This window comes from Rhododendron vialii, chromosome 12a, assembly GCF_030253575.1.
Source record: "Rhododendron vialii isolate Sample 1 chromosome 12a, ASM3025357v1".
Classification (NCBI taxonomy): Eukaryota; Viridiplantae; Streptophyta; class Magnoliopsida; order Ericales; family Ericaceae; genus Rhododendron; species Rhododendron vialii.
Window position 1 is genome coordinate 32777626 of NC_080568.1, and position 22972 is coordinate 32800597.

General features: G+C 37.5%; 4 protein-coding genes, 1 non-coding gene and 1 pseudogene across 6 annotated transcripts; 2 read left to right on the forward strand and 4 right to left on the reverse strand.

Annotated features, from left to right (window-relative positions):
* Window positions 1-600: 600 nt before the first annotated feature.
* Window positions 601-3345, reverse strand: LOC131309817 (coatomer subunit beta'-3-like). Its single transcript, XM_058336445.1, has 10 exons — window positions 3263-3345; window positions 2771-2812; window positions 2625-2686; window positions 2427-2481; window positions 2308-2344; window positions 1867-2192; window positions 1497-1628; window positions 1217-1365; window positions 1006-1074; window positions 601-913 (listed from the first exon to the last, which is right to left on the reverse strand). Exons 1-10 carry the CDS (start codon window positions 3263-3265, stop codon window positions 808-810), a joined length of 981 nt encoding a protein of 326 aa, XP_058192428.1. The 5' UTR covers window positions 3266-3345; the 3' UTR covers window positions 601-807.
* A 1010-nt stretch (window positions 3346-4355) lies between these two features.
* Window positions 4356-7812, reverse strand: LOC131309819 (uncharacterized). 2 transcript variants are annotated; one of them, XM_058336447.1, is made up of 3 exons: window positions 6660-7809; window positions 6309-6538; window positions 4356-4752 (listed from the first exon to the last, which is right to left on the reverse strand). In XM_058336447.1, the coding sequence occupies exons 1-3, from the start codon at window positions 6881-6883 to the stop codon at window positions 4745-4747; spliced, it is 462 nt and encodes a 153-aa protein (XP_058192430.1). In that variant the 5' UTR covers window positions 6884-7809; the 3' UTR covers window positions 4356-4744. The 2 variants fall into 2 exon arrangements, with proteins under 2 accessions (XP_058192430.1, XP_058192429.1); XM_058336446.1 differs by lacking the exon at window positions 4356-4752 and adding an exon at window positions 5325-5750 and having other exon boundaries at window positions 6660-7812.
* Window positions 4356-12428, reverse strand: LOC131309818 (uncharacterized; annotated as a pseudogene).
* Window positions 12429-13307: 879 nt separating this feature from the next.
* Window positions 13308-13381, forward strand: TRNAR-UCG (transfer RNA arginine (anticodon UCG)). Its single transcript has one exon. It is a non-coding gene; the product is annotated as a tRNA-Arg (tRNA).
* Window positions 13382-13812: 431 nt separating this feature from the next.
* Window positions 13813-18335, reverse strand: LOC131309815 (MAR-binding filament-like protein 1-1). Its single transcript, XM_058336443.1, has 4 exons — window positions 18042-18335; window positions 16447-16490; window positions 16164-16304; window positions 13813-15732 (listed from the first exon to the last, which is right to left on the reverse strand). Exons 1-4 carry the CDS (start codon window positions 18289-18291, stop codon window positions 14011-14013), a joined length of 2157 nt encoding a protein of 718 aa, XP_058192426.1. The 5' UTR covers window positions 18292-18335; the 3' UTR covers window positions 13813-14010.
* A 2095-nt stretch (window positions 18336-20430) lies between these two features.
* LOC131309823 (trihelix transcription factor ENAP1-like) lies at window positions 20431-22622 on the forward strand. The gene has a single exon (XM_058336451.1). The coding sequence runs from the start codon at window positions 21255-21257 to the stop codon at window positions 22407-22409; it is 1155 nt and encodes a 384-aa protein (XP_058192434.1). The 5' UTR covers window positions 20431-21254; the 3' UTR covers window positions 22410-22622.
* The last annotated feature ends 350 nt before the right edge of the window (window positions 22623-22972 follow it).

Consider the following 22972-nt stretch of genomic DNA (forward strand, 5'->3'; position numbering starts at 1 on the left):
CGACTTAGGAATTTGTGAAGTTTCTCTCTCTCAGTTGATCGAATTGATGAAAAGTAGTATATCGTAAGAATATAATTACAGGATTTCAATAAAGAAAAGTCACGTACTTGACGAGATTTGACAATTTAGCATCTCGTTTGAGAGTGTAGATTGGTAGCTAACTTGCTAGTTAGCCCCAATTGGTTAACCCTCATTGGAGTTGCATTAATGTGGAAAATATTTCTACTGTTTTGTGTGATAAATAAAAATTGTTTAACAAACTTAGCATGATTTTGAAGTCACTCTATTTTTTTTTTCCCACACAATATGATTAGCGGGGTGTATTAGGTTAACACAGGAGGTGTAAGGACTATCCATAACCCTAATTCCAAACTGTCCACGAATGGACTCGAACCTCCGTCTCCTAAAGGAGGAGAGTGGTAGGTAACTAACTGCACTAGGCAGTGGTTCCTGAAGTCACTTTATTTGACCGTTGACTCTTGCATGCCCATTTGTTGGTTATGTAGATCAAATTTACCTTTAATGGATATTGACACTATGCCTTTCCCACGTTGAAGCTACCCATGAATCACATTATTCTACTGGAATTGGCTCTCAAGCATAATAAGTGGCCATTTATTTCGCTTAAACAAACTATACACCGTACATACATAAGTTGCTTCAATACACAGAGAAGCACAAGTAAGTATACAACATTTATCTCTCTTCCAACCGGAATACCCGCGAAGTTACACACCATTATTTTACAAATGAAAAACATGGGCGAGCTATCAGTAGCAGCAAATACGGCATCAAACAGCGTCGAGATTAGTCCTCCTTCTCTTCGCCTTCGGTTTGAAGTTCCGCAGAATCCCAATTGCGAGAACACTCGACTTTTGCCAAAACCATACCGTCGTCACAACCAATCACAATCCTGTTCGAAGGATAAATGTACCCATTACAATCCTGTTGAAATGATTAAGTAAAAAATACTACAAAGTGGCAAAAATAATCTGAAAAACTTACTGTGGTGAACCCTTCATGCAACCAATAGCCCAAACTCTTCCAAGCTCATAGTTCAGTGTGTTCTCAAGCCTACAAGTAATAGTTTGCAATCCAAAATGAGCCAAACCACATATATCAGAGTGTGTGCTTGCTCAATTTGTGGCGATCATATGAGCACAGATATGTTAAACACAGTACGAAAGTTTACGCTGTTGGGCTCGGATCAGTGTACCTGAAATTTGTTGCATTCCACACGCGAAGTGTCTTATCCTCGGAACCAGTGACTATTATAGGGGCTTCTGGATGAACACATACTGCAGTGACATTGTGTGTGTGGCCTTCTAAGGTTTGGACACAGGCTCCGCTCTCATAGTCCCAAACCTGAGATGCAATTATAACATATAGTTCAGATATTAAACGGAATTCTTCAGAAATGAAACATTTCTACAGAAATGAAATTCTTCAAGGCCTAATGCAAAAAAAATAAAAATAATAAAGACTCATTGGCATACCTTAGCAGCATAATCATCAGAACCAGTGATTATATATGTTTTATCACCACTTGTGAAGAAGTTAACACAATTTATCCCTTTTGAATGTTCCTCCAGAGTGAAACTTGGATTGGGAGAACCAAGATCCCATACCTGTAAAACAAAGAAACATGCTACAGTTGCAGAGAAACATACCGAAAAACGCCTATTCCCGTATCAGTTTGTTTAGACCAAGTACTTGATAAAACAGAAACTTTTCGAAACCCGGGAAATTCAAGCCCTGAAGCTATGGCATGCAGTCAAAAGCCCAACTTGGTTCCCAGCATAGTTGAGAGTTTTGATCATTGGGCTGTTTGTGATCGAATACAGACTTTTCGAGACAAATGCATACCTTTACACTGCAATCAAGTGATGCACTAGCAAAGACGACGGCATTTTTCGGCTCAAATGCCACTCCCATGACATAATGGGAATGCCCTTCGAATACCCGAGTGCACGCCCAGTCGTTCTCCCAATCCCAAAGCTTTATCAGCTTGTCATCGGACGCTGACAGAACACATGGCAGGGTAGGGTGCACTGTCACAGACCTGATATAATCCGTGTGCGCTTCGAATTCTTTAATCTTTTCAGCAGAATTGTAATCGTACACGCGAATAAACTTGTCATCTGATCCTGTAACAATCCATTGTTCCCGTTCTACAAATTTCGCCGTTCTCACTGTTAAGTGGAAGAAAAAATGTTCAGCTCAAGTTGATTTAGTAGATAAAAACACACACACCGATGCATAAACTAGAGGCAAGGGAAAACATAACAACTCAGAGAGATTTTATACCCGGTGACTCTGTGACATCGATAGATTTCTCCATGGCCTGTAAAAATAGATGAATCTTGAGTTAGCCATAGATACCTTTCTGAATCCCTGTCGGTAAACATAAGAAACAAATTGCTTACTTGTGACTGGTAGTTCCAGATACAGACTTTTCCTGAATGTAAACTTGCTAGAATCCTGAAAGATCGAGGCCGTATTCATGAGCTCTATTAACTACAAATGTTAATTTCCCACATTGCACCTTATTTGGATGAAGAAACATTATTTCTATTTATACATGTAGCATTAGATGAGTGGCCAAGAAAGCAAAAATATGTTACCATGGCTTTGTCGGATGAAAATCCAGAGACTTAACTCTCTCCGATCGTCGATCAAACTCTTTCTGATTAAAACAAAATTAATAACATTAGTGCTCCCAATGATCCCGAAAATAAATGCAAATTCAAAGGCGCGAAGATTGGCATACCTCGATTTTAAGTGTGAAATGTTGTTGCTTGCCATTGCCAGCCTTTCAACAAGACAACCATACAAAAAGCTTATTAGTCCAAACACCAATGCAAGGGAATTGCACATTTCAAATCATAATATACAGTATGAGCTTATTCAATTCTGATTCATGGTGATGCAAAAAAATTTAATAAAATCTTGCTCTGACTCGAATTTAGGGCATCATGCCGACCCCATAAGGTAATTTATTAACCATAATGGTGGTCGTCTTGGTTTAAAAAAAAGAAAAGAAGAGAGAGACTACGAAAGGCGTCATCGTTTTGTATCGAAATGTTGTACAAAATACTAGTTTACGCAGCAATACTCTACAAGAAGAATAGCAATAGTGCATGCGATATACTCTATAAAGTAACATAAGGTTAGTACGTGCTCGTGACATACTTTTATCGTACGATGTGAAAATAAAACTTCGACGGTTATTAGGACCGGATCATTCCATGAAATAAATTACCATTTGCAGGTGTTGGAGTAGAGGACACCGGAAAATATTGCAAATGTTGCAGAAGGAAAATTAAGGGGTATTTTGCTCTGTGCTTTTTAGTTTGAAGGAGGACAGAAGACCTCTTTATATAGTGGTGCAAATTGCAATGCTTTGCTGCTAGTGAATAATTTGGACTCCCAAATTCTTCAAACACCATTCCTGTGAGACTTTTCTTTTGTGTTGTCATACTATGCTGATCCAGCCGTCGATGCTGAAACTTGGCAGAATCAACGGTGGGGATTTAGCTCCAATTGATATGCTGAAACTTATCATGCAATGCTTATCCAGCCGTCGATGCTGAAACGTGGCAGAATCAATGGTGGAGATCAACCTCCAGTTTTGATCCACGAGTTTTATACAAGCTTTGGGTTAGGAATATCCGAGGAAGGTCGGATAATTACGATTTTGCAAGCGTGTTTTCTTAGCTCGAGCGTTGGTCAATTGAACTTTCTTAGAATAGGACATGGATAACTTTTTCTTAAATACTTGCTGTTCGGGGCCGCCTTTTCTGGCTAAATAATTCGTTTGAATAAATTTTTTGTTCTTATTTAATTTTTTTTTGCATTTATTGTTTTTTATCAATCTTTTTGTAGATTATTACTTCATCGTGACAAGAGATATCTAAAAAGAAAAAATTATAATTGAAACCCAATTTTTTTGAATAAAAACAAAAACAAGCCAATAAGCCGATTTTTTTTGTCCTTATTAAAAAAAAATTGGATTTCGATGTTAATTTTTTACTTTTAGATTTCTCTCGTCATAATGAAGCAATAATCCAAAAAAAAAAGGAAAAAAAACTAACAAATGCAAAATAAAAAATGAATAAGGACAAAAAATAATCCAAATGGATTTTCTAGCCAAAAAAAGCCTTCAATTTCTCATTTGCCTACGCAAACTCAATTGAATCGACCAATCTATGCTTGCCCATAAATTATAAACATAGGGGAACTGAAATCTGATCCAAATTATGTCCAGAAAAGGTAGATGTTGCCCTTTTTCTGTCGCATTTTGGACCAAATTTGAAGCGTTAGGGAGTGTTTCCACTAATCTAGAAGTTCTAGTGAGTGAAAATTTCGTAATGTTTTTCAAATGCAGAACCAGAATACTGGCATGCCCAGATTAGTTTTTCCTCTTGGGAAACATATTATCGTCGCGAAAAAAAAAAAAAAAAACCCCATCTCTCTAAAACCAAACAAATTATACAATCAGGGTTCCCTATCGCAATTGCCTACGTAGTTCTACTCCTCAGCTTCCACCTAAAAGAAATTTCAAATTTCTATGGCCTGCTATTGATGCCAGCTGACAAATTCGATGTAACAAAGACTTCAAAAAGTTGGAAGCTCAATCAGTCTTGAGTTCCTCCCAATTCAAGAAAGAAAAATAAAAACCCGCAGCACCTATCAGCCTTCAAGGAAATCTGTTCTTGCCTGCCTGTCGAGTTTCTCCGATCGGTCAAACATCTGCAAGAAATACCGTAAAATTAGTTTTCCTGACATTATCGCTTGAAGAAGGAACGAAATTTCTTGCCGTGTTTTGTTTCGCCAAACAGAGAAATGGAAGCATTTGAGTCATTTGACAAATTTTCCGGGAAACATATCAAAACAGCCAAAAGGAGATTGCAAGCATACAAAGAAACTTTTTACAAACAGGAACTAAAACTTGTGCAAGTACATAAAAGCCAATTAATTGATAAACTTTGACAATTTACAGATTGGTTAACTGAGTTGTAAAAAAGGAACATGTATAAAATCACAAAACAAACGTTATTCCGAAAGCCAAATGGTCAAAACTTCCGAATTCGTGTTGCCAACATTTTCTTTTCTTTGATTCATTGTTCTTGTATGCGTTCGCAATATTCTGCTGTTTTTCGTAGAAAACACCAGAATTTCGTTACTCCAACAGTTTCATTTTAGTATCTTAGCAAGCGAAAATGTTCCAACCATTTACATTGAACTTGATTATATTTTATTCCTTGCACTTGAACAAAAAAACCTCCATGTAAAGCAAGTAATGTTTTCAGAAGGTAAAATTGTAAGCACCAGGCCAAACTAATATGAATTGCATTATTTTCATTTATGATACATTAACCAAATAGATGGTCAATGTTAGGCTAAACAGTACGATTCATATACTGAATGAAGAAGGTAAATACATCCATTACAAAACACGAAACAGAATAGTCTTCCAAAAATCAAGCAAAGTAATTTCCGCCACGCCATAGAATCCAATAACCATGTCAAACAATCAAAATGAAGGAGATGCCTCATCTCATATGTCTAGCTGGAAGGGGTACAAAAGCCAGGCAAGATGATACCAGCACAAGTATTCTCAATAGAAGTGTACCATTAACAGTTGGATGTTATCAGCAAGGAATTGGAGATGTCAAAAACAAACAAAAGTACCACATTAGTCACCCGAACTATCCCCGACATACCTACTAAATGTACCCAAGGGCAATCTACAAGGGAATGAGAATACGATTAAAACAATAGAAAATAAGATCAATATTGACCATAAAAATAGCACCATTTCAGTAATTTAATGCCAGAAAATCAAACTGAAGCGAAAATAAAAGTTGCCTTAAAATCAATGTATCTCAAGGAAATACCAAAGGCTTGAGAGTAGAATGGAAGTAATAAAGCAGTGGCTGCAGTGCAAAACTGATAACAAATGATCTAATGCGCAAAACTAGCGGTGAAACATACAAAAACAATGCAGCATATTCAGCCACAGATACCCAACAAATAATGATGATAGAAAAAGGAAACTGATTTTCGCGCTTCACTTTTTACTGATGGTGCTCCACTTTTAACGTGAAGTTACTAGTAACTTCATGAACAAAGTGGAGCGCCATCAGTAAAAAGTGGAGCACGAACATCAAAATCTTAGAAAAAAATGAAACATGGAATAGAACTTGAGGCAACAAATTGTTTGAGTATTTGAGACATAAAAGAAAATCTCTCAAGTAGTCACTCTTAGGCATAACTAAATAGCAGGGAAAAAGGCATTTGCTTACTTGAACGGTGTCTCGTTATGGGTATTTCTCGCATCTCACGGAATGTTATGCACAAGTATTCACCTAACAATGCCATCACTGCAATTCCAGTACCATTCACAATCCACCAAATAATTGACGAAGGCCAACCTCCATACATGATGCATATAAAGAGGTGGATGATGTAGAGGGTGGCTGAGAAATCTAAGCACTTCTTTGCCCTCTCAACCAAATACAGCATGTAAACAGATCTGCTTCAAAGAAGAAAAAATTCTAACATGAACCACACAAATGTTATTCCCATACAAATCAGCAAGGAACTAGTATATGGACACGACAATAATGAGCAAACAAAAGGAAGATGAACCTCACCCTGCTAGCGAACTGAGCACAAATGATGCTATGACACACCAACCAGTAACCGTAGAAGCAGTGATGGCAGCATAATCAAAGACATACACTAAACTCATCCGAGAGACACGAGTCCCAACAAGGATTGCCATGAAAACTCCCAGAGTTAGATAGTACAAGCACTGCAGGCAAACAATTTGGACGACGATGAGCCATGGATCCCATAACTTCGCACCATAGAACATGATATTAACTGCTACCGAAAGAACCCAACTTCCCAATTCCCTAAAACACCCAAATAGTCCAAAATGAAAAAACCCTTTTCTCTTATATTCAGCAACCAATTGTGAAAACTTCGAAGCTAAAAATCCAACCCAAACCCATATTCGTAGTGATTTTGATATGAAACAAAATCAACTTTCCTCTCAGAATTACCAACCGAATTCTTCATACCAATGCAACTGATGAAACCCTCTCAACTGAAACACAAGTAGGCAAAAAGTCCCTAAATTTCTCACACCCAAATGGTCAAATATATCATAACCTCGTTAATTTGGATTTAGACTTGGTTCCCAGAATAATCCAACCAAAGGGTCACTTCCAGAACCCAAATCCTTCAAGTTTCAGATTTCAAACCCAATCCAAACCAATGTTGATGTGTATCGAATACGCAATTATCAAACAAAGCCCACAGATTCCCAAAGATTTTATCAATGCAACTGATTACAAGCTGACAACCCTAAAATTCCCCAACCCAGATCACATTCAAAATTGGTTCCCGAACAATCAAACCAAAGGGTCGATTCCAAAACCCAAATTTTCAAACTTGATTAGTTCAAAATCGAATCCCGTCCAAACCCGCATCCATATCGATCATAATCATAATCAACTGACCTTTTAAAGCAGAAAGAGATCGACTTTAAGAAATTCAGCAGTTCGACACGGTCTTAATTGAGGTATTTGGGAAACTCGAGCCGCGATAGATTCAGATGCAACTGGGATTTCAAATCGATGAAATCAGAAGTTTTGGAAAGGGAGGTACCTAGATCAAGATCGACAGAGGGCCGAGTGGAAGGTTTCTTTCTTCCCTATTGCTTTAAAAATTGGCAAAGGTTACTCGGTACTACACTGAGTCGACTCAGTGACTCGTCGTGTGTGTGTGATTTTTGAGAAAGTGGATTTTTTATTTTTTTTGGTCTTAGGTTGGGCTATACTCCTATGTCAACGGAGAATGGCGGAGTGAGTGAGTTTACAGGATTCAGAGGCAGTCTATAATCCTGAACTCTACCTTTACCCTCTTGCAGAGCTCAAACTCTTGCCTTTACTGAGGGAGGAAGATTATCAACTTGACAAACTTGATTTGCTCGAGAGAGTGGACTTGTGAATCTGCTTCAAGGCGTTTTTGTGTTTTTATTGGGCCTACCTCAATAATCGAGATCATTTTCTTATTGGATCTGGTTAATAGTGTAGGCATGTAAAATTTCAAAAATTAAAATTTGTGTTCAACAAATAGTACGTCAAAAGTGGGATATCATTTGATGTGATTTTAGAATATATATTATCAACTTGAAAACAAGAAGGTTGCAGCATCCTATTGAATTCCATTTACAGTTTATTTTGACATGTATCGAAATCATATCAAACCTTTCAGGTACTATTACTTCTTATAGGGCCGGTTGAAACATAACTTTTTTTCCGGCATTAATCGAACTCCCCCTATAGACGATGGGATTGGATCCTCAAGAATTAACAGAGGTGTGAATAAGTTCAACCAGACATTCATGACCTATAGTTGTATATAAATGAAAAGGGCAAATAAAAAAGATACTGGTGTATAAATAAGGGGAGTAATTTTCGCACTCATTTTTTACTAACCACACTCCCCTCTTTGTTTTGAGTGAATGAAATTACCAAAATATCCTTAAATTTTGTACCAAAATTATTTCATTTGGATAACAAGAAGAAGAAAATATTGAAAAGGGGAAGGTGTTTTGATAACTGCATACACACAAAAATACAGAGAATATTATTATAATAAATCTATATATCTCCACCCTCATTTTTTAGGCTATGTATCTCTATGTAAATATTGTCTTTCATAATCAAATAAGGATATATATACACACACACACACACACATTAAAATGATAACTGACCTTTTGTGGTGATTACAACTATAGCGTAGAGTAGTTGGGTATAACAAATAATTTATTTAAATTGAGACTATATTAGATTTCAACGTGCATCCACTAGTTACAAACATAGGGGAACTGAAATCTCTCTGAAACCACACCAATTATACAATCAGGGTTCCGTAACGCAGTCGCCTACGCAGTTCTACTCCTCTGCTTCCACCAAAAAGAAATTTCAGATTGCTATGGCCTGCTATTGCTGCCAGCTGAGAACGAATTCGATATAAGAAAGACTTCAAAAAGTTGGAAGCTCAATCAGTCTCGAGTTCCTCCCAATTCAGGAAAAAAAGCAAAAAACCGCGGTCACTTCAGCCTGCAAGGAAATCTGTTCTTGCCTGCCTGTCGAGTTTCTCCAATCAGTCAAACATCTGCAAGAAATACCGTCAATTAGTTTTCCTGACATTATCGCTTGAAGAAGGAAAGAAATTTATTGCAGTGCGTTGTTTCGCCAAAAAGAGAAATGGAAACATTTGACAAATGTCTGGGAAACATTTCAAAACAGCCAAAAGGAGATTGCGAACATACAAAGAAACTTTTTACAAACAGGAACTAAAACTTGTGCAAGTACATAAACGCCAATTAATTGATAAACTTTGACAATTTACAGATTGGTTAACTGAGTTGTAAAAAAGGAACATGTATAAAATCACAAAATAAACGTTATTCTGAAAGCCAAATGGTCAAAACTTCCGAATTCATGTTGCCAACTTTTTCTTTTATTTGATTCGTTGTTCTGGTGTGAATTCGCGATATTCTGCTGTTTTCGTTGGAAACACCAGAATTTCGTTACTCCAACTGTTCAATATACATGGAACTAGATGATATTGTATTCCTTGCACTTGGAACAAAAAAAAAAACTCCATGCAAAGCAAGTAATGTTTTCAGAAGGTATTGTAAGCACCAGGCCTCTGCAAAAACTAGTCCCTCACAAACATACACCGCAAAAGCATGTATATATTGAACTGAATAGGAGCAAAATCCAACACAGAAATGGCATTTCACTTCAATCAAAGGCTTCTGAGTAGTTACCAAACAAAATACGAAAATGGAAAACTGAAGCCTTAACAACCAATCCAAACAACGAGAGAAACGCTTCAAGGCCGAGACTTCTATTCTTATGCGAGTACAGAGAATGATATTGTATCAGACTGTGAGACCTGAGATGGCACCTCAAAAAGCTCAACGGTGTAGATCTTAACTTGGTTTCCAAATAGAGGAAAGTGCCAAACTGATTTGAATTGCATTATTTTCATTTATGATACATTAACCAAATAGATGGTCAATGTTAGGCTAAACTGTACGATTCATATACTGAATGAAGAAGGTAAACACATCCATTACAAAACACGAAACAGTATGTCTTCCAAATATCAAGCAAAGTAATTTCCGCCATGCCATAGAATCCAATAACCATGTCAAACAATCAAAATGAAGGAGATGCCTCGTCTCATATGTCTAGCTGGAAGGGGTACAAAAGCCAGGCAAGATGATACCAGCACAAGTATTCTCAATAGAAGTGTACCATTCACAGTTGGACGTTAGCAGCAAGAAATTGGAGATCTCAAAAACAAACAAAAGTACCACATTAGTTACCCAGACTACCCCCGACATACCTGCTAAATAAACCCAAGGACAATCTAGAAGGGAATGTGAATATGATTAAAACAATCGAAAATAAGATCAATATTGACCATAAAAACAGCACCATTTCAGTAAATTTAATATGCCAGAAAATCAAAGTGAAGCAAAAATAAAAATTTGCCTTAAAATCGATGTATCTCAAGGAAATACCAAAGGCTCGAGAGTAGAATGGAAGTAATAAAGCAGTGGCTGCAGTGCAAAACTGATAACAAATGATCTAATGTGCAAAACTAGCGGTGACACATACAAGAACAAGGCAGCATAGAACTTGAGGCAACAAATTGTTTTGAGTATTTGAGGCATAAAAGGAAATCTCTCATGTAGTCACTCTTAGGCATAACTAAATAGCAAGGGAAAAGGCATTTGCTTACTTGAACGGAATCTCATTATGGGTATTTCTTGCAGCTCACGTCTTACACACAAGAATTCACCGAACAATGCCATCACTACAATTCCAGTTCCATTCACAATCCACCAAGTTATTGATGAAGGCCAACCTCCATACATGATGCATATAAAGAGGTGGATGATGTAGAGGGTGGCTGAGAAATCTAAGCACTTCTTTGCCCTCTCAACCAAATACAGCATGTAAACAGATCTGCTTCAAAGAAGAAAAAATTCTAACAGAACCGCACAAATGTTATTCCCATACAAATCAGCAAGGAACTAGTATACGGACACGACAATCAATAAGGAGCAAACAAAAGGAAGATGAACCTCACCCTGCTAGCGAACTGAGCACAAATGACACGATGACACACCAACCAGTAACTGTTGAAGCAGTGATGGCAGCATAATCAAAGAAATAAACTAAACTCATCTGAGAGACACGAGTCCCAACGAGGATTGCCATGAAAACTCCCAGAGTTAGATAGTACAAGCACTGGAGGCAAACAATTTGGACGCCAATGAGCCATGGATCTCATAACTTCGCACCGCAGAACATGATATTAGCTGCTACTGAAAGAACCCAACTTCCCAACTCCCCAAAACACCCAAATAGTCCAAAATGAAAAAACCCTTTTCTCTTATATTCAGCATCCGATGGTGAAAACTTCGATGCTAAAAATCTCAAAACTGCAAAGCTAAAAATCCAACCCAAACCCATATTCGTGGTGATTTCAATATGAAACAAAATCAACTTTCCTCTCTGAATTACCAACACAATTCTTCATACCAATGCAACTGATCACTGATAAAACCCTCTAACTGAAACACAAGTAGGCAAAAGTCTCGATATTTCTCACACCCAATTGTTCAAAAATATCATAACCTCGTTACTTTGGATTTAGACTCGGTTCCCAGAACAATCAAACCAAAGGGTCACTTCCAGAACCCAATTCTCCAAGTTTCAGATTTCAAAGATCAATCCAAACCAATGCTCGTATCAATTTGGATGTGTATTGAATACCCAATTACCAAACAAGATCAAGAGATTTCACCAACCCAACTAATGACAACTTGACAATCCTCTGACAGGAAAAGAGATAGAGAAAGAGGTCCAAATTCTAATGATTACCCTAACATCTACCCTCAAATTTACAACCTCAAAAATTCGACAACCCAGATCACAGCCCTAATACCTGTTCCTTCAAAATTCAAACTTGATTCCCAAAACAATCAAACCAAAGGGTCTATTCCAAAACCCAATTATTCAAACTTGATTAGTTCAAAATCCAAACCGATCTAAACCCGTATTCATATCGATCATAGTTATAATCAATTAACCTTTTTAAGCAGAAAGAGATCGACTTCAAGAAATTCAGTAGTGAGAGATTCAGATTCAACTGAGATTTCAAATCGATGAAATCAAAAGTTTTAGAAAGAGAGTCACCAAGATCAAGATCGATAGAGGGCCGGGCAGAGTGCAGGGTTTATTTCTTTCTTCCCTCTTTGCTACTATTGGTAAAGGTTACTCAGAAACACACTAGCCGACTCAGCGACTCGTAGTGTGTGTTAGTTTTGAAGAAAGTCCTTATTTTGTTTGAATTGAGTTTCACACTCCTTTTTTATATTCATACTTTTTTTGTCTTTTACAAAAAAATACATGCACTATAAAACAAAAAAAAAAGAGAGTATTGATATCAAAAAAAAGGAACGTGAAAATCAATTTTTTTAAACCTTAAATGGACTTAGGATACAGTTCATACTGTTTTTGGGTATTCACCGAGCCCACCTCAATAATCGAGTTCATTCTCTATTTCTCTTATTGCATTTGGTTGAGAAAATTAATAACGCCAAAAGTCGTGTTAAATGGGTATCATTTGAAAACATGAGATTTGTAGTGTTGGATTAAATACCATTTACCGTTTTATGTTGATATGTACTGAAATCATATCAAACCTTTCAGGTGCTATTTATTGCTACTTCTTATGGGGCCGGTTGAAACATAAATTTTTTCTCGGCATTAATTGAATTCTTGATGGGATTGGATCCTCGGAAATTAGTTGGGGTGTGAGTAAGTTGGATCGGACACTTATGACTTACAGTCTTATATAAATGAAAAGGGCAAGTAAAAATGATACTGTTATATAAATAAAGGGAGTGATTTTCGCACTTATTTTTTACTTTGTTTTGAGTGAATGAAATTACCAAAATATCCTTAAATTTTGTACGAAAATAATTTCATTTGGATAATAACAAGAAGAAAATATTGAAAAGGGGAGGGTGTTTTGGTAACTTCACACACACCAAAAAAAAGAAGTGCGGTTAGTAAAAAGTGGAGTATATAAATCACTACCCAAAAATGCGTTTGGAAAGTGAAAAAACCTCTTGTATCTGCCATACTGAGAACAAGAGTATGATCCCTTAAAACAAACACATCAGCCAACAGGGTGACCGCATAGCGCAGTGGATTAGCGCGTTTGACTTCGGATCAAAAGGTCGTGGGTTCGACTCCCACTGTGGTCGAAGTTCCTCTTTTTTGCTCTTCCTTCAAATTTCAGTTACTGCTCCAATCTCACCATCAAAAATAGTCTGGACTTCACATAATTTAACACACCAAGGTCCCGGTTGTTCGACTAAAAAAGAAAAAGAGATAAAAGAGATACCCTCGTTAATCTCATTAGACCAACAGTGATGATAAAATTGCATCCTCTTGGTACTATACGTCTCATGCGAGATAATATATCTGACACGGACATTTAATCCGGGCGGTAAAACTTTTAGCCAAACATTGACCAGATATATCTCCTCAATAATTTATACTCCACAATTCAATCCAAACATCGGATATGTCTCATATCCGTTTGAACAACCGGCCCCCAAACGTAGCAAAAACTTGTTATCTGATTCAAGATGGAATAGAGGATTTCCAAACATTGCAGTCACTGCATGACTCCTGTAACAAAAAAAAATGCAGTACATTCCTCAAGTTGATAATATACAGTTATACACTCATAGCAGAAAGTTGAACTACTAACTTGTGAAGATTCAGTACATACAAAACTAATTTCCTCAACCTCTGTGATTTTTGGTCACATTTCTACAAATGGGAAAAAAACCCAGCAAATAATATAGGCAGCAATCCCGGTATTGTACTATGAATTATCTTGTTGGGGAACTCCCTTTCTCCTCCTACCACTTTTCTTCACAGAAACCGCGGCATTTGCCCCCGCTTCAATTTTTTCCTCAACCCGATGATTCACAATAGGTTTCGAAGAATTTACGAGACTCCTCAATCTCAATATCTCACCTTTAGCAAATGCCAGTTCCTCTTCGAGTTTCTTCCCTCTCTTCTCCAGCACCTCCCTTTCTTTCCCAAGCTTCATCACAATGTTATGTGCATCTTCCATGCTTTCTCTTTCTTCCTGAGAAAGCCGTTTCTGCTCAGAAAGGGAATTATAAATCACATCTTTCTCCTCTTCAAGGCTTGAAATGTGAGATTTCGCCGTCTCTAAATCTCTAGCAATTACCATCGCTTTTGAATTCATCTCGGCAAGCGACTTGGTAGCCTCTTCCAAATCTATTTCGAGAGACTTTTGAGATTCTTTGTGTTCTGAAATCTGTTTCTCCAAAGCTTGTAATTCTTCGGTCAAAGAGGTAACAACCTTCTTTTCTTCTTTCAAATCGTGGGCTGCACTTTCTGCTCTCTTGTACGCGTCCACTAATTCCTTCTTTAGGCTATTGCGATTTTCTACAGCAGCTGCCAAATCACGAGACACGATTTTCAGCTCATCTTTTGTTTTCTTCTGAGCCTCTTTTGCTGATGCAAGCCCACTAGATAACACTTCTGCACTGCGTTTTGCCTCAACAAGGTTCCGGTCAAAAGAATTCTTAGCTTCGGAAAACTCAGCCGTAACCCTGGAAATCTCGGACTCAAGGCTAGAGCACAGACTTCTTGAATGCTGTAATTGTTTTGCCAGATCAGAAACCTCGTTGCTTGACTTCCCAAGAGCTTCTTGTGTAATTTGGAGCTCACTTTTCAAATTCTTCACATTGTTCAATTCAAGATCGAGAGATTTCCTCATATCATCCCGTTCTCGGGTCAAATTGGCAACTAAGACTTGGTTTTCACTCACTTCCTTTGAAGCAACATCTATCTTTTCCTTAAGCTGGTGAATCGTGTAGTCTTTTTCTCCCAAAAGCTTGGCATCTGCAGCAGCCTTTTCTAAGGAAGATGACTTCAGATCAGTGTACTCCTTCTGAATAGCTTTGAATTTCCTGATAGAATCATCTCTCTCAACAGTCAAAGAACCCACTTGAGCATTCAAATCATTGACAGCCGTATTCTTCAATTCCAGCTCTTTTCCACTTTTCAGAATCTCTAGTTTCAATCTACTCATTTCTGTATTTGCTCCCACTAGTTCATTCTTGGTTTTCTCGAAGGTAGACTTCAATTTCTTAAGCTCTGATTCTTTTTCAGCAAGTGAGGAATTGAGTTTAGAAAGAGTTTCTTCTTTGTCCTTGATCTCCGAACTGAGCAACGTTATCTTTTCATGCAGTACTTCAATCGAGTTAAGCTTCTTCTTCATCTTCTCTTCTAGTTCCTTCTTGTCTTCCCCAGCCTTTGAGAGATTGCTTTGAAGATTCTCTATTTGGATTTTTAGATCCTCAACTAGTTTTTTCTCACTTTGTAGCTCCTTCCCAAGTCCTGTTATTGTACTGTTTGCCGATTTCAATTGGTTCATCAAAGACTGCTGCTCTTCATTTGCTTTTTTAAGTTGTTTGTTTCGTTCATCCTTCTCGTTTAGCAGCTTCAGCTCAAAGCTCTTCTCCAGCGAAACAATCGCCACTTCTTTCTCATTCAGCTTTTTTGTCATCTGCGCAGCCAACCAGTAAACAAGATATGTGTATCACAATAATATTCTAACTTTGGAATAGGAAAGGGTGCTAATATTGCAAAAGGGCGAAACCCATTTGAGATTAAACAACCTGCAGGAAAATTTCCTACATGAAACTTTCTGAGGTTTTCTCTCCTACAATAAGATTAAGCAAAAATGTGGGAGAAACGAGTGCCTAATGTGAAATTACAGGTTTCCTATATACTTTTAAGGGAGTAATTGGTATACAGGGAAATAGATTGCAACAGTTTTAGTCCCAGAAGAGTTCAACTTCGTAATATTCATATACTCGGAACAAGTTCAGAAAATTTCTATTTGCTAATCACCTATCAGGCAAAGCCTTATCAAGAAAGTCAAATCTCTTCTGGCTGAGGAAACAGATTAAGAGAACCAAATGGAGTATTGTTTACCGATTCTATCGTTGCTTCAGTAGCGATTTTTTCCTTCCTAGCCAATGCATAGAGTGCACCAAGCACGCCAGAACTGAATATTCCGAGTCCATTCAGAACAGAGAGAAAGGGATTCTGTGGTGTATCTCCTTGAACTGTTTGCTGTACCAAAAAATATTTTCTTGTTTAACTGAAACTGTGAAACAATCCATATAGAAGATTTCAACTGCAACTAATCGTGTGAAAACAGAAACAACAAATTCGTTCCAAACTCTTTCAGATCAAGTTTGGCAGCGATTCAGACCTCTGATTTTTGTTTCTGCTCTGCTGTCTGTATTTCAGGTCCTCCTGCAATGAAATTGATTAAGGCAAAGAAAATGAGATCATTGAGATGGCATAAGAATTTAACATACAACCTATTATTCTCAATTGGGTTATGAACGTTTTGATAAAAATTGCTACAAACAAAAGGTAGACAAATCTTGTTAGGTGATACGGTGAGAAGGAAAAGAAATAACTCATTCTGATAAGAAATTAAGAATCACAAGCCTAAAGACTTAAACCATAGACCCAATAACAGTGGGGGGAATAAGGTGAACAAACGGTTTTGCTCTTGTTCCTACTCCATGAGAAAACCGTCAAAGTAAAAATATGTTTCCATCAATCTACTTAGGGAGACTTGAGCATTTACTAGGTCTTTGGGTAGAAGATTTGTCAGTTAAGCTGGATTAAATTACGAAAATTGACATTCTTTGATTCACGTGCCACTGCTCTCAAATCACATTTAACTATTTAAGGTATCAAATGAGTGGGGTGGACAGGAAAAGGGTCATTCGACTCATTCCTGGATTCTTGAAACCCAGAAGAGTCAAAACAAAGTTTCCTCAGCTTAGTGAAAGTTGATAAATGTGATTCTACCAAAAGGAGAAAAAGAATAATGAAAAACGAGAGCATTTCCTTGTTGCATTCTAAGCCTCAATTCACTTTGGGAAGCTCTTTAATATATGACTGTATTGGGTAGCATCAAACCAATTCAATACAACATACTTCACATAATCCAATTCTCTTCTCATTCTACATGCATATCAGAAAGCATCTATCTCATCAATCACGTACTTACAATGACTGATCAGCCAATACTAGAGCAAATATTGAATTGGAGAATAACCACAGTAATGATATAATCCAAAACGAACTAGCTCCTCTTCAGTCAGTCCAGTCCTTGGGCCATTTGCGAGGACTTCTCAAACCCACTTCAATTTTCGGAACTGTTCATCTTTTAGGACTGATCGAGTACATCATCCATGCCAAAAATCATATTGATTGGATATCATACCAATAAACAAATAATGGAAACACATTTATCTTGAGATAAGCGGGTTCGATCCAGAGTGCAGGATTGTTTTTTGCATGGTTAGCTCTAAAAGATGAACAAGTTCCGATCATGTGGATTCGAGAAGGACCCACGAACGGCCCAACAACACGCCTTTTTCTTCCGATAGAAATAGAAATGTCCATATAGGTCCGTCTAACTGTGCTACAAACCAAAATCTTTGAATCCACATTTATGTTGATTTCAATTAAATTTAGAACTACTAGCAAAGACATTTATTTAATGTTAACCGAACGGGTTTTGTCTTTTTCTAACCAGGTGTACGTGTACGTGCCAGCTTATGCGCGCCCAACGAATTTTGATAAAAGAACAAAAACTTATCCAATCATGGCCATCCCAACAACAGTAATCTTGAAGAAGAAGAAAGGTTCAATATTGTAAAATAAAACCCATCTCATGAGATTCATCAATTTTAAACAAAAAGATAGTAGTAATTTAATTTCGCTGTAAATTCCAACCACTGAGTCTGGGAAAGAATCAAGTAAATACCCAAAAAACCAACTGACCTTCAAGAGCTTCGGTAGCCTTTAATTGAAGAAAGGGAACAACTGAAATACCCAGAAAGAGGATAGCTCTCCTCTTCGAGAAAACGCTGTCGGTTGGGCTGTCACGATGCATAAAAACCTTGGCTGTTCTGTTCTTTCTTCCATATCTTGGGAAAGAGTAGGGGAGAAGAGATTGCGAAGAGTTTAATAAAGGGGAAGACGATGGGGAGGGAGAGTGCGAAAACCAAGAACTCCCCATTTCAAAGATCATTGCTTTTCTAGATTTTTGAGTGATTCTCAAGCACCCACTCTGGTCTCTCGCTCTCCCCTGTTTTTTTGCTTTTTTGGGCCTCCATGGCTGTGACTTGAATAGACCTATATACCCTCTTTTCGATGATACAATAACCCTTCAGAAGAAAAATCCTAAGAAAACTTCACTTTGACCCCCTGTCCTTTGAGCTATGTTCGTATTAACCCTCGGACGTTCAATTGTGTCACCACATAACTTCCTTTTTTGAATTAGTAAAATGCACAGTTAAGCTCCTCGTGGTTTTTTATGACGTTATGCATAACTACCATGGAAGTTTGGTTCTTTCTTTTCTTGTAAAAAGGAGTAAACCGTGAAATGCTTTGTCGTAACAAGGATATCCTACCGACTGCGTAGAGCTTTTCATGTTTTCTTGAGCTTCTTGTTTTTTCATATCACATTGGAAGTTTGCATAGGTAAATCTAGATTTTTTTAGTGAGCTTCCGTAAGCATTTATAATGAGTAATTTATATGTACAACTAATTTTAAACTTAACGTACAACATGTTTGATGGTACGTCCAATGTATCAAGTTTAATCTATTGCCCTTTCTCAACCAACTTATATTAACCCCTTCTCCTACCGTCTTAGTTCTTTGTTTTCTTGAATACTGAGGGCTCCTTCTTTGTACTTTAAAAGACAAGGGACCTTTGGTTAGCATTATTCATGGCAATCCTGTAATTTGTATTGAATTGGAGGCATTCTCATAAAACGTTATCCACGTAAGCTGGAACATGGCCTCTAATTACATTGCAGCTCCACCAATAGGAGCATGCCAGGTCAGGGAAAAAACTTACTTTGTTATCCTAGGATAAATGATCCATCCATGGCATGAGATGGAGAGAGAAGCATCGCAGATACCAAGATAAGTGATGTGTTTTCGTTTCTAAAATTTTAATTGGAATTTATAATATTATTTAAGATAATTAAATTGTTAATCAGGTCACTATTTTCGAAAATAATTTTTATAACTTGTTTATCAGGTTACTGCTTTCAAATATAAATTTTAATTGAGTCAATCTTGAATAATATAGATTTCAATTAAAGTTTTTGAACTAAATTCCTCACAAGAAAAACTAATTTTGTCCTTCGTTGTTGCAGTTAAGTCATTGCGACCTTAATTTAGAGAACTGATTATTGTGTTGTCCACTTTGAATATTTGTCAAATTCACGTTATGTATCTAAATTACTTGTTCATTTTGAGATGCTAAACTTTAAACAATTTTGATCAAAAGCCAAAAAAAAAGTTACTAAAGATAAAGAAGTTTGAAAGATGTGTCTTGAGCGTCTTCAGAATTGTCTTATCTAAACTTTTTCCACCATCGATTTCTATTAGAATACTTTCTCGATTGCTCTCATCGTACAATTGATTAATCCAAAGAATTTAACCAAATGCTACAAAAATAAATTACACTAAACAATAATTAATTTATTTCAAACTTATCATACTCACTTATAAAATAAGTCTCGTGTTCTATGAGTGTCGCATTTAAGTGAATAGAATAAGCCAAATAAATAAAAAGGGGCTACTAATGAAGCTTTTCTCCCATGAAGTGACCAAAGGCATTCCCACCAACTAGGAAATGTTAAATTATGTCTATCGGTTCCGATTAGGGTCGTCATACTGCAATCTAACTTCATACTAATATGCTATTTAACTTACTAATCCTACAGGCAAAAAAGAAAAAGGGCGCTGCTATTCGGAACCCTCTATTTACTTCCATAGCCCATTAAAATTTTTCAATTATACTCGACAGTTAGTTACCGAAATTGAGATATATTTTCAGCATCCAATTACTGAAATATAATATTTTTTTCAACAGATGTTTACCGAAAATGCATGTTCGGCAGTTGTTTACCGAAAGTTGAACATATTTTCGACATGTAGTTACCGAAATATAATCTTGTTTTCAACAGCAATTTACCGAAATGTTATTTATGATTTTCAACAACCATTTACCGAAATGTAGTAGGCTACGGGAGAAAATAAAAGGCTGCGAATAGCAGCACCCAAGAAAAAAGAAAAATAGAAGAAGGGGTAAAACAGTAAATAACTCACCCTCCCCAAGTTTTAATGTTTTTTGGGACACTCCAGCTACATCCAGACCCAAGAACAGGTGGGACCCGAAAACCGGCGGACGTTAGCATGGCTCAGCTACTTTTCCAATCCATCCACTAGATGCGTACCGTCCAGGTTGCACTTCCTCTTTACCTTCTCCCGAAAGCCAAAAACCCCCGAAAAAGGGTCAAACTTGCCTCTGAAATTAGGGTTTCACATGTGGAAATCCGACCCAATATCCTCTCTCACTCGTCTTCAATTTAGCATAAAAATCGTTACTTTTAGGCTTTACAGAAATATGATCTGGGGTTTTGCCTGCCTCTTCGGTGTTGGGTACACTCAAAGTTCGAGACTTTTTGTTATTTGAGGTAAGAATTACGGGTTTTATATGTCTGGGTATTTCGTTCTACAGAAAAAAGGTGAAGTTGCTCATTTGTTTCTTCTTGAGTACTGAATTCTTGGATTTTCTTGGTGTTACTGATGATTCTATTAGTTGGAGTTATTGGTGATTTGGAGCCAGGTTGGTTTTTACTGTACCGATTTTATTTTCTTGTAGCTTGTGATAAGGGTGTTGTTTTTCTCAGAATTTGAAGCAGAAAATTTGGGTATTATGGGTTCGAACTTGGGTTTTTTTGGGATTTAGTTTTTTCTTCTTTAGAGTGAAGGTTAATGGGCAGTTCTTTTTCTGCGACCTAGTTGCTAATAGAAAGGTGAAAATTGGTGATTTTGAACTGAATGTTGGTATTTGGGATTTGAAACTTTGGGTTATTTATGCTTCAGTATTTGGTACATTGAAGTGGTTTGTGATAGAGACTTGGGTTGTGTGTGTTTCTTGTCTTTGGAGTTTGTTGACCCTGAATTGTGCTTAAATGGACGACTCTGATGATGATACGAGTTATCGGAGCCTTTATAGGTCGCCTCAAAGGCCCAAGCTTCCCGTTCGGGATCTATCTTATCCCGAACAAGTCGGTGATCAATATTTATATGGTGATGATGATGACTATGCTGATGAAGAAGATGTTGATGAAGAGGGAGATGATAATAATGAGGCTAATGATAGTAGACAAATGGCCAAATTTGGAAATGATGATGATGAGGGTAATGATGACAACGAGGATGAGGGTTATAATGAGAATGACGACGAGGATGAAAACGAACAAAATGGTGAAAGCGAAGGAATAAAAGACGTTGATTTAGGAAGGCACCGAAAAAAGCGGAAGTTAAAGAGTTTGTTATCAAGTTACGAATTCGCTCCTCGAGTGGCTGCACCTCCAGTGGTAGATCCATCCACCTCAAAGCCTTCAGTTGGTGGGCGGAATTCACTCTCTGATTGGACTGAAGATGAGACGTTTGTTTTGTTAGACGCTTGGGGTGAAAGGTTTCTTAAACACGGGGGAAAGAGTCTCCGGTCTGAAGAGTGGCAAGAGGTTGCTGAAAAAGTAAACCAAAACTCAAAAATAGTGAGGACAGACACTCAGTGTAGAAACCGTTTGGATACGTTGAAGAAAAAATACAAGAAGGAGAAGGCTAAGTTGGGTGAGAGCAAAGGCGTGACCGGAAGATGGGTTTACTTCAGTAAAATGGATTTGTTAATGTCGTCAAAACAAACAGGACTCTCGTGTGGGGTGGACTCAGGGGAGTATGTTTTCACGAACCCTAACGTCTCTTTGAATCGTGCGAGTGGATTGGATGAAATGAGGGATAGCCCAGTAAATTCAGAATCTGGGGATGATTCGGATGGACTTCCGCCCAAGAGGGTTAAAATGGGAAGGGAGAGATCTGATGGGGCTTCCTTCAGATTGCTTGCGGATTCTATTCACAAGTTCAGCGACATATACGAGAAGATTGAAAATAGGAAAAGACAGCAGATGGTTGAACTGGAAAAGATGAGGATGGATTTCCAAAGAGATTTGGAAGTGCAGAAAAGGAAGATTCTAGAGAGAGCCCATGCCGAGATTGCGAAAATAAGACAAGGTGATGACGACGAGGAGAACGATCTGTCCGCCGAGACTATCAGCGATTGATATGTATCAGAGCCTCGTATTATTCCGCTGTGCGGGATGGTACACCATATTCCTTTTTGGTTCTAAAATTACTAGGTAATAAAATCTCCAGGATGAATGTATCTGGATATATTAGGTAGGTCAATTAGCATTCCTTTAATAGTGGCACTGCTACTTTGTTGGTTGTAGTTTTTTGTTTTATGAGACATAATGAGGTACTCTTCGGTTTCCGTATGCGCCTTGTCCAACGTCCAATCAGGATTGTGTTTTGTTTTTATCTTCCTTTCGATGTTTCACCCAAACTATGCTCGCTTTCCTCTCGACTGATTACTCTTCTTGGTGCATTGAGAGTGGGCATACCTGATATCTCGTATCGAAATCATCAATTGCTATTTGCTCCTTTGCTTGCCTTCTTTTTCTTGACCGATTACTCTTTTGCTGCACTGAGAATGTGCACGCCTGATATCTGAAGTGGAAATCATCAATCGCTCATTTGCTTGATGTCCACTCCACAGGTCTGTTGACCACCGAGAGTAACCTTGTTTCACTAGTTTGGATGAGTGTTCATTCATCTCTTGTTTTCT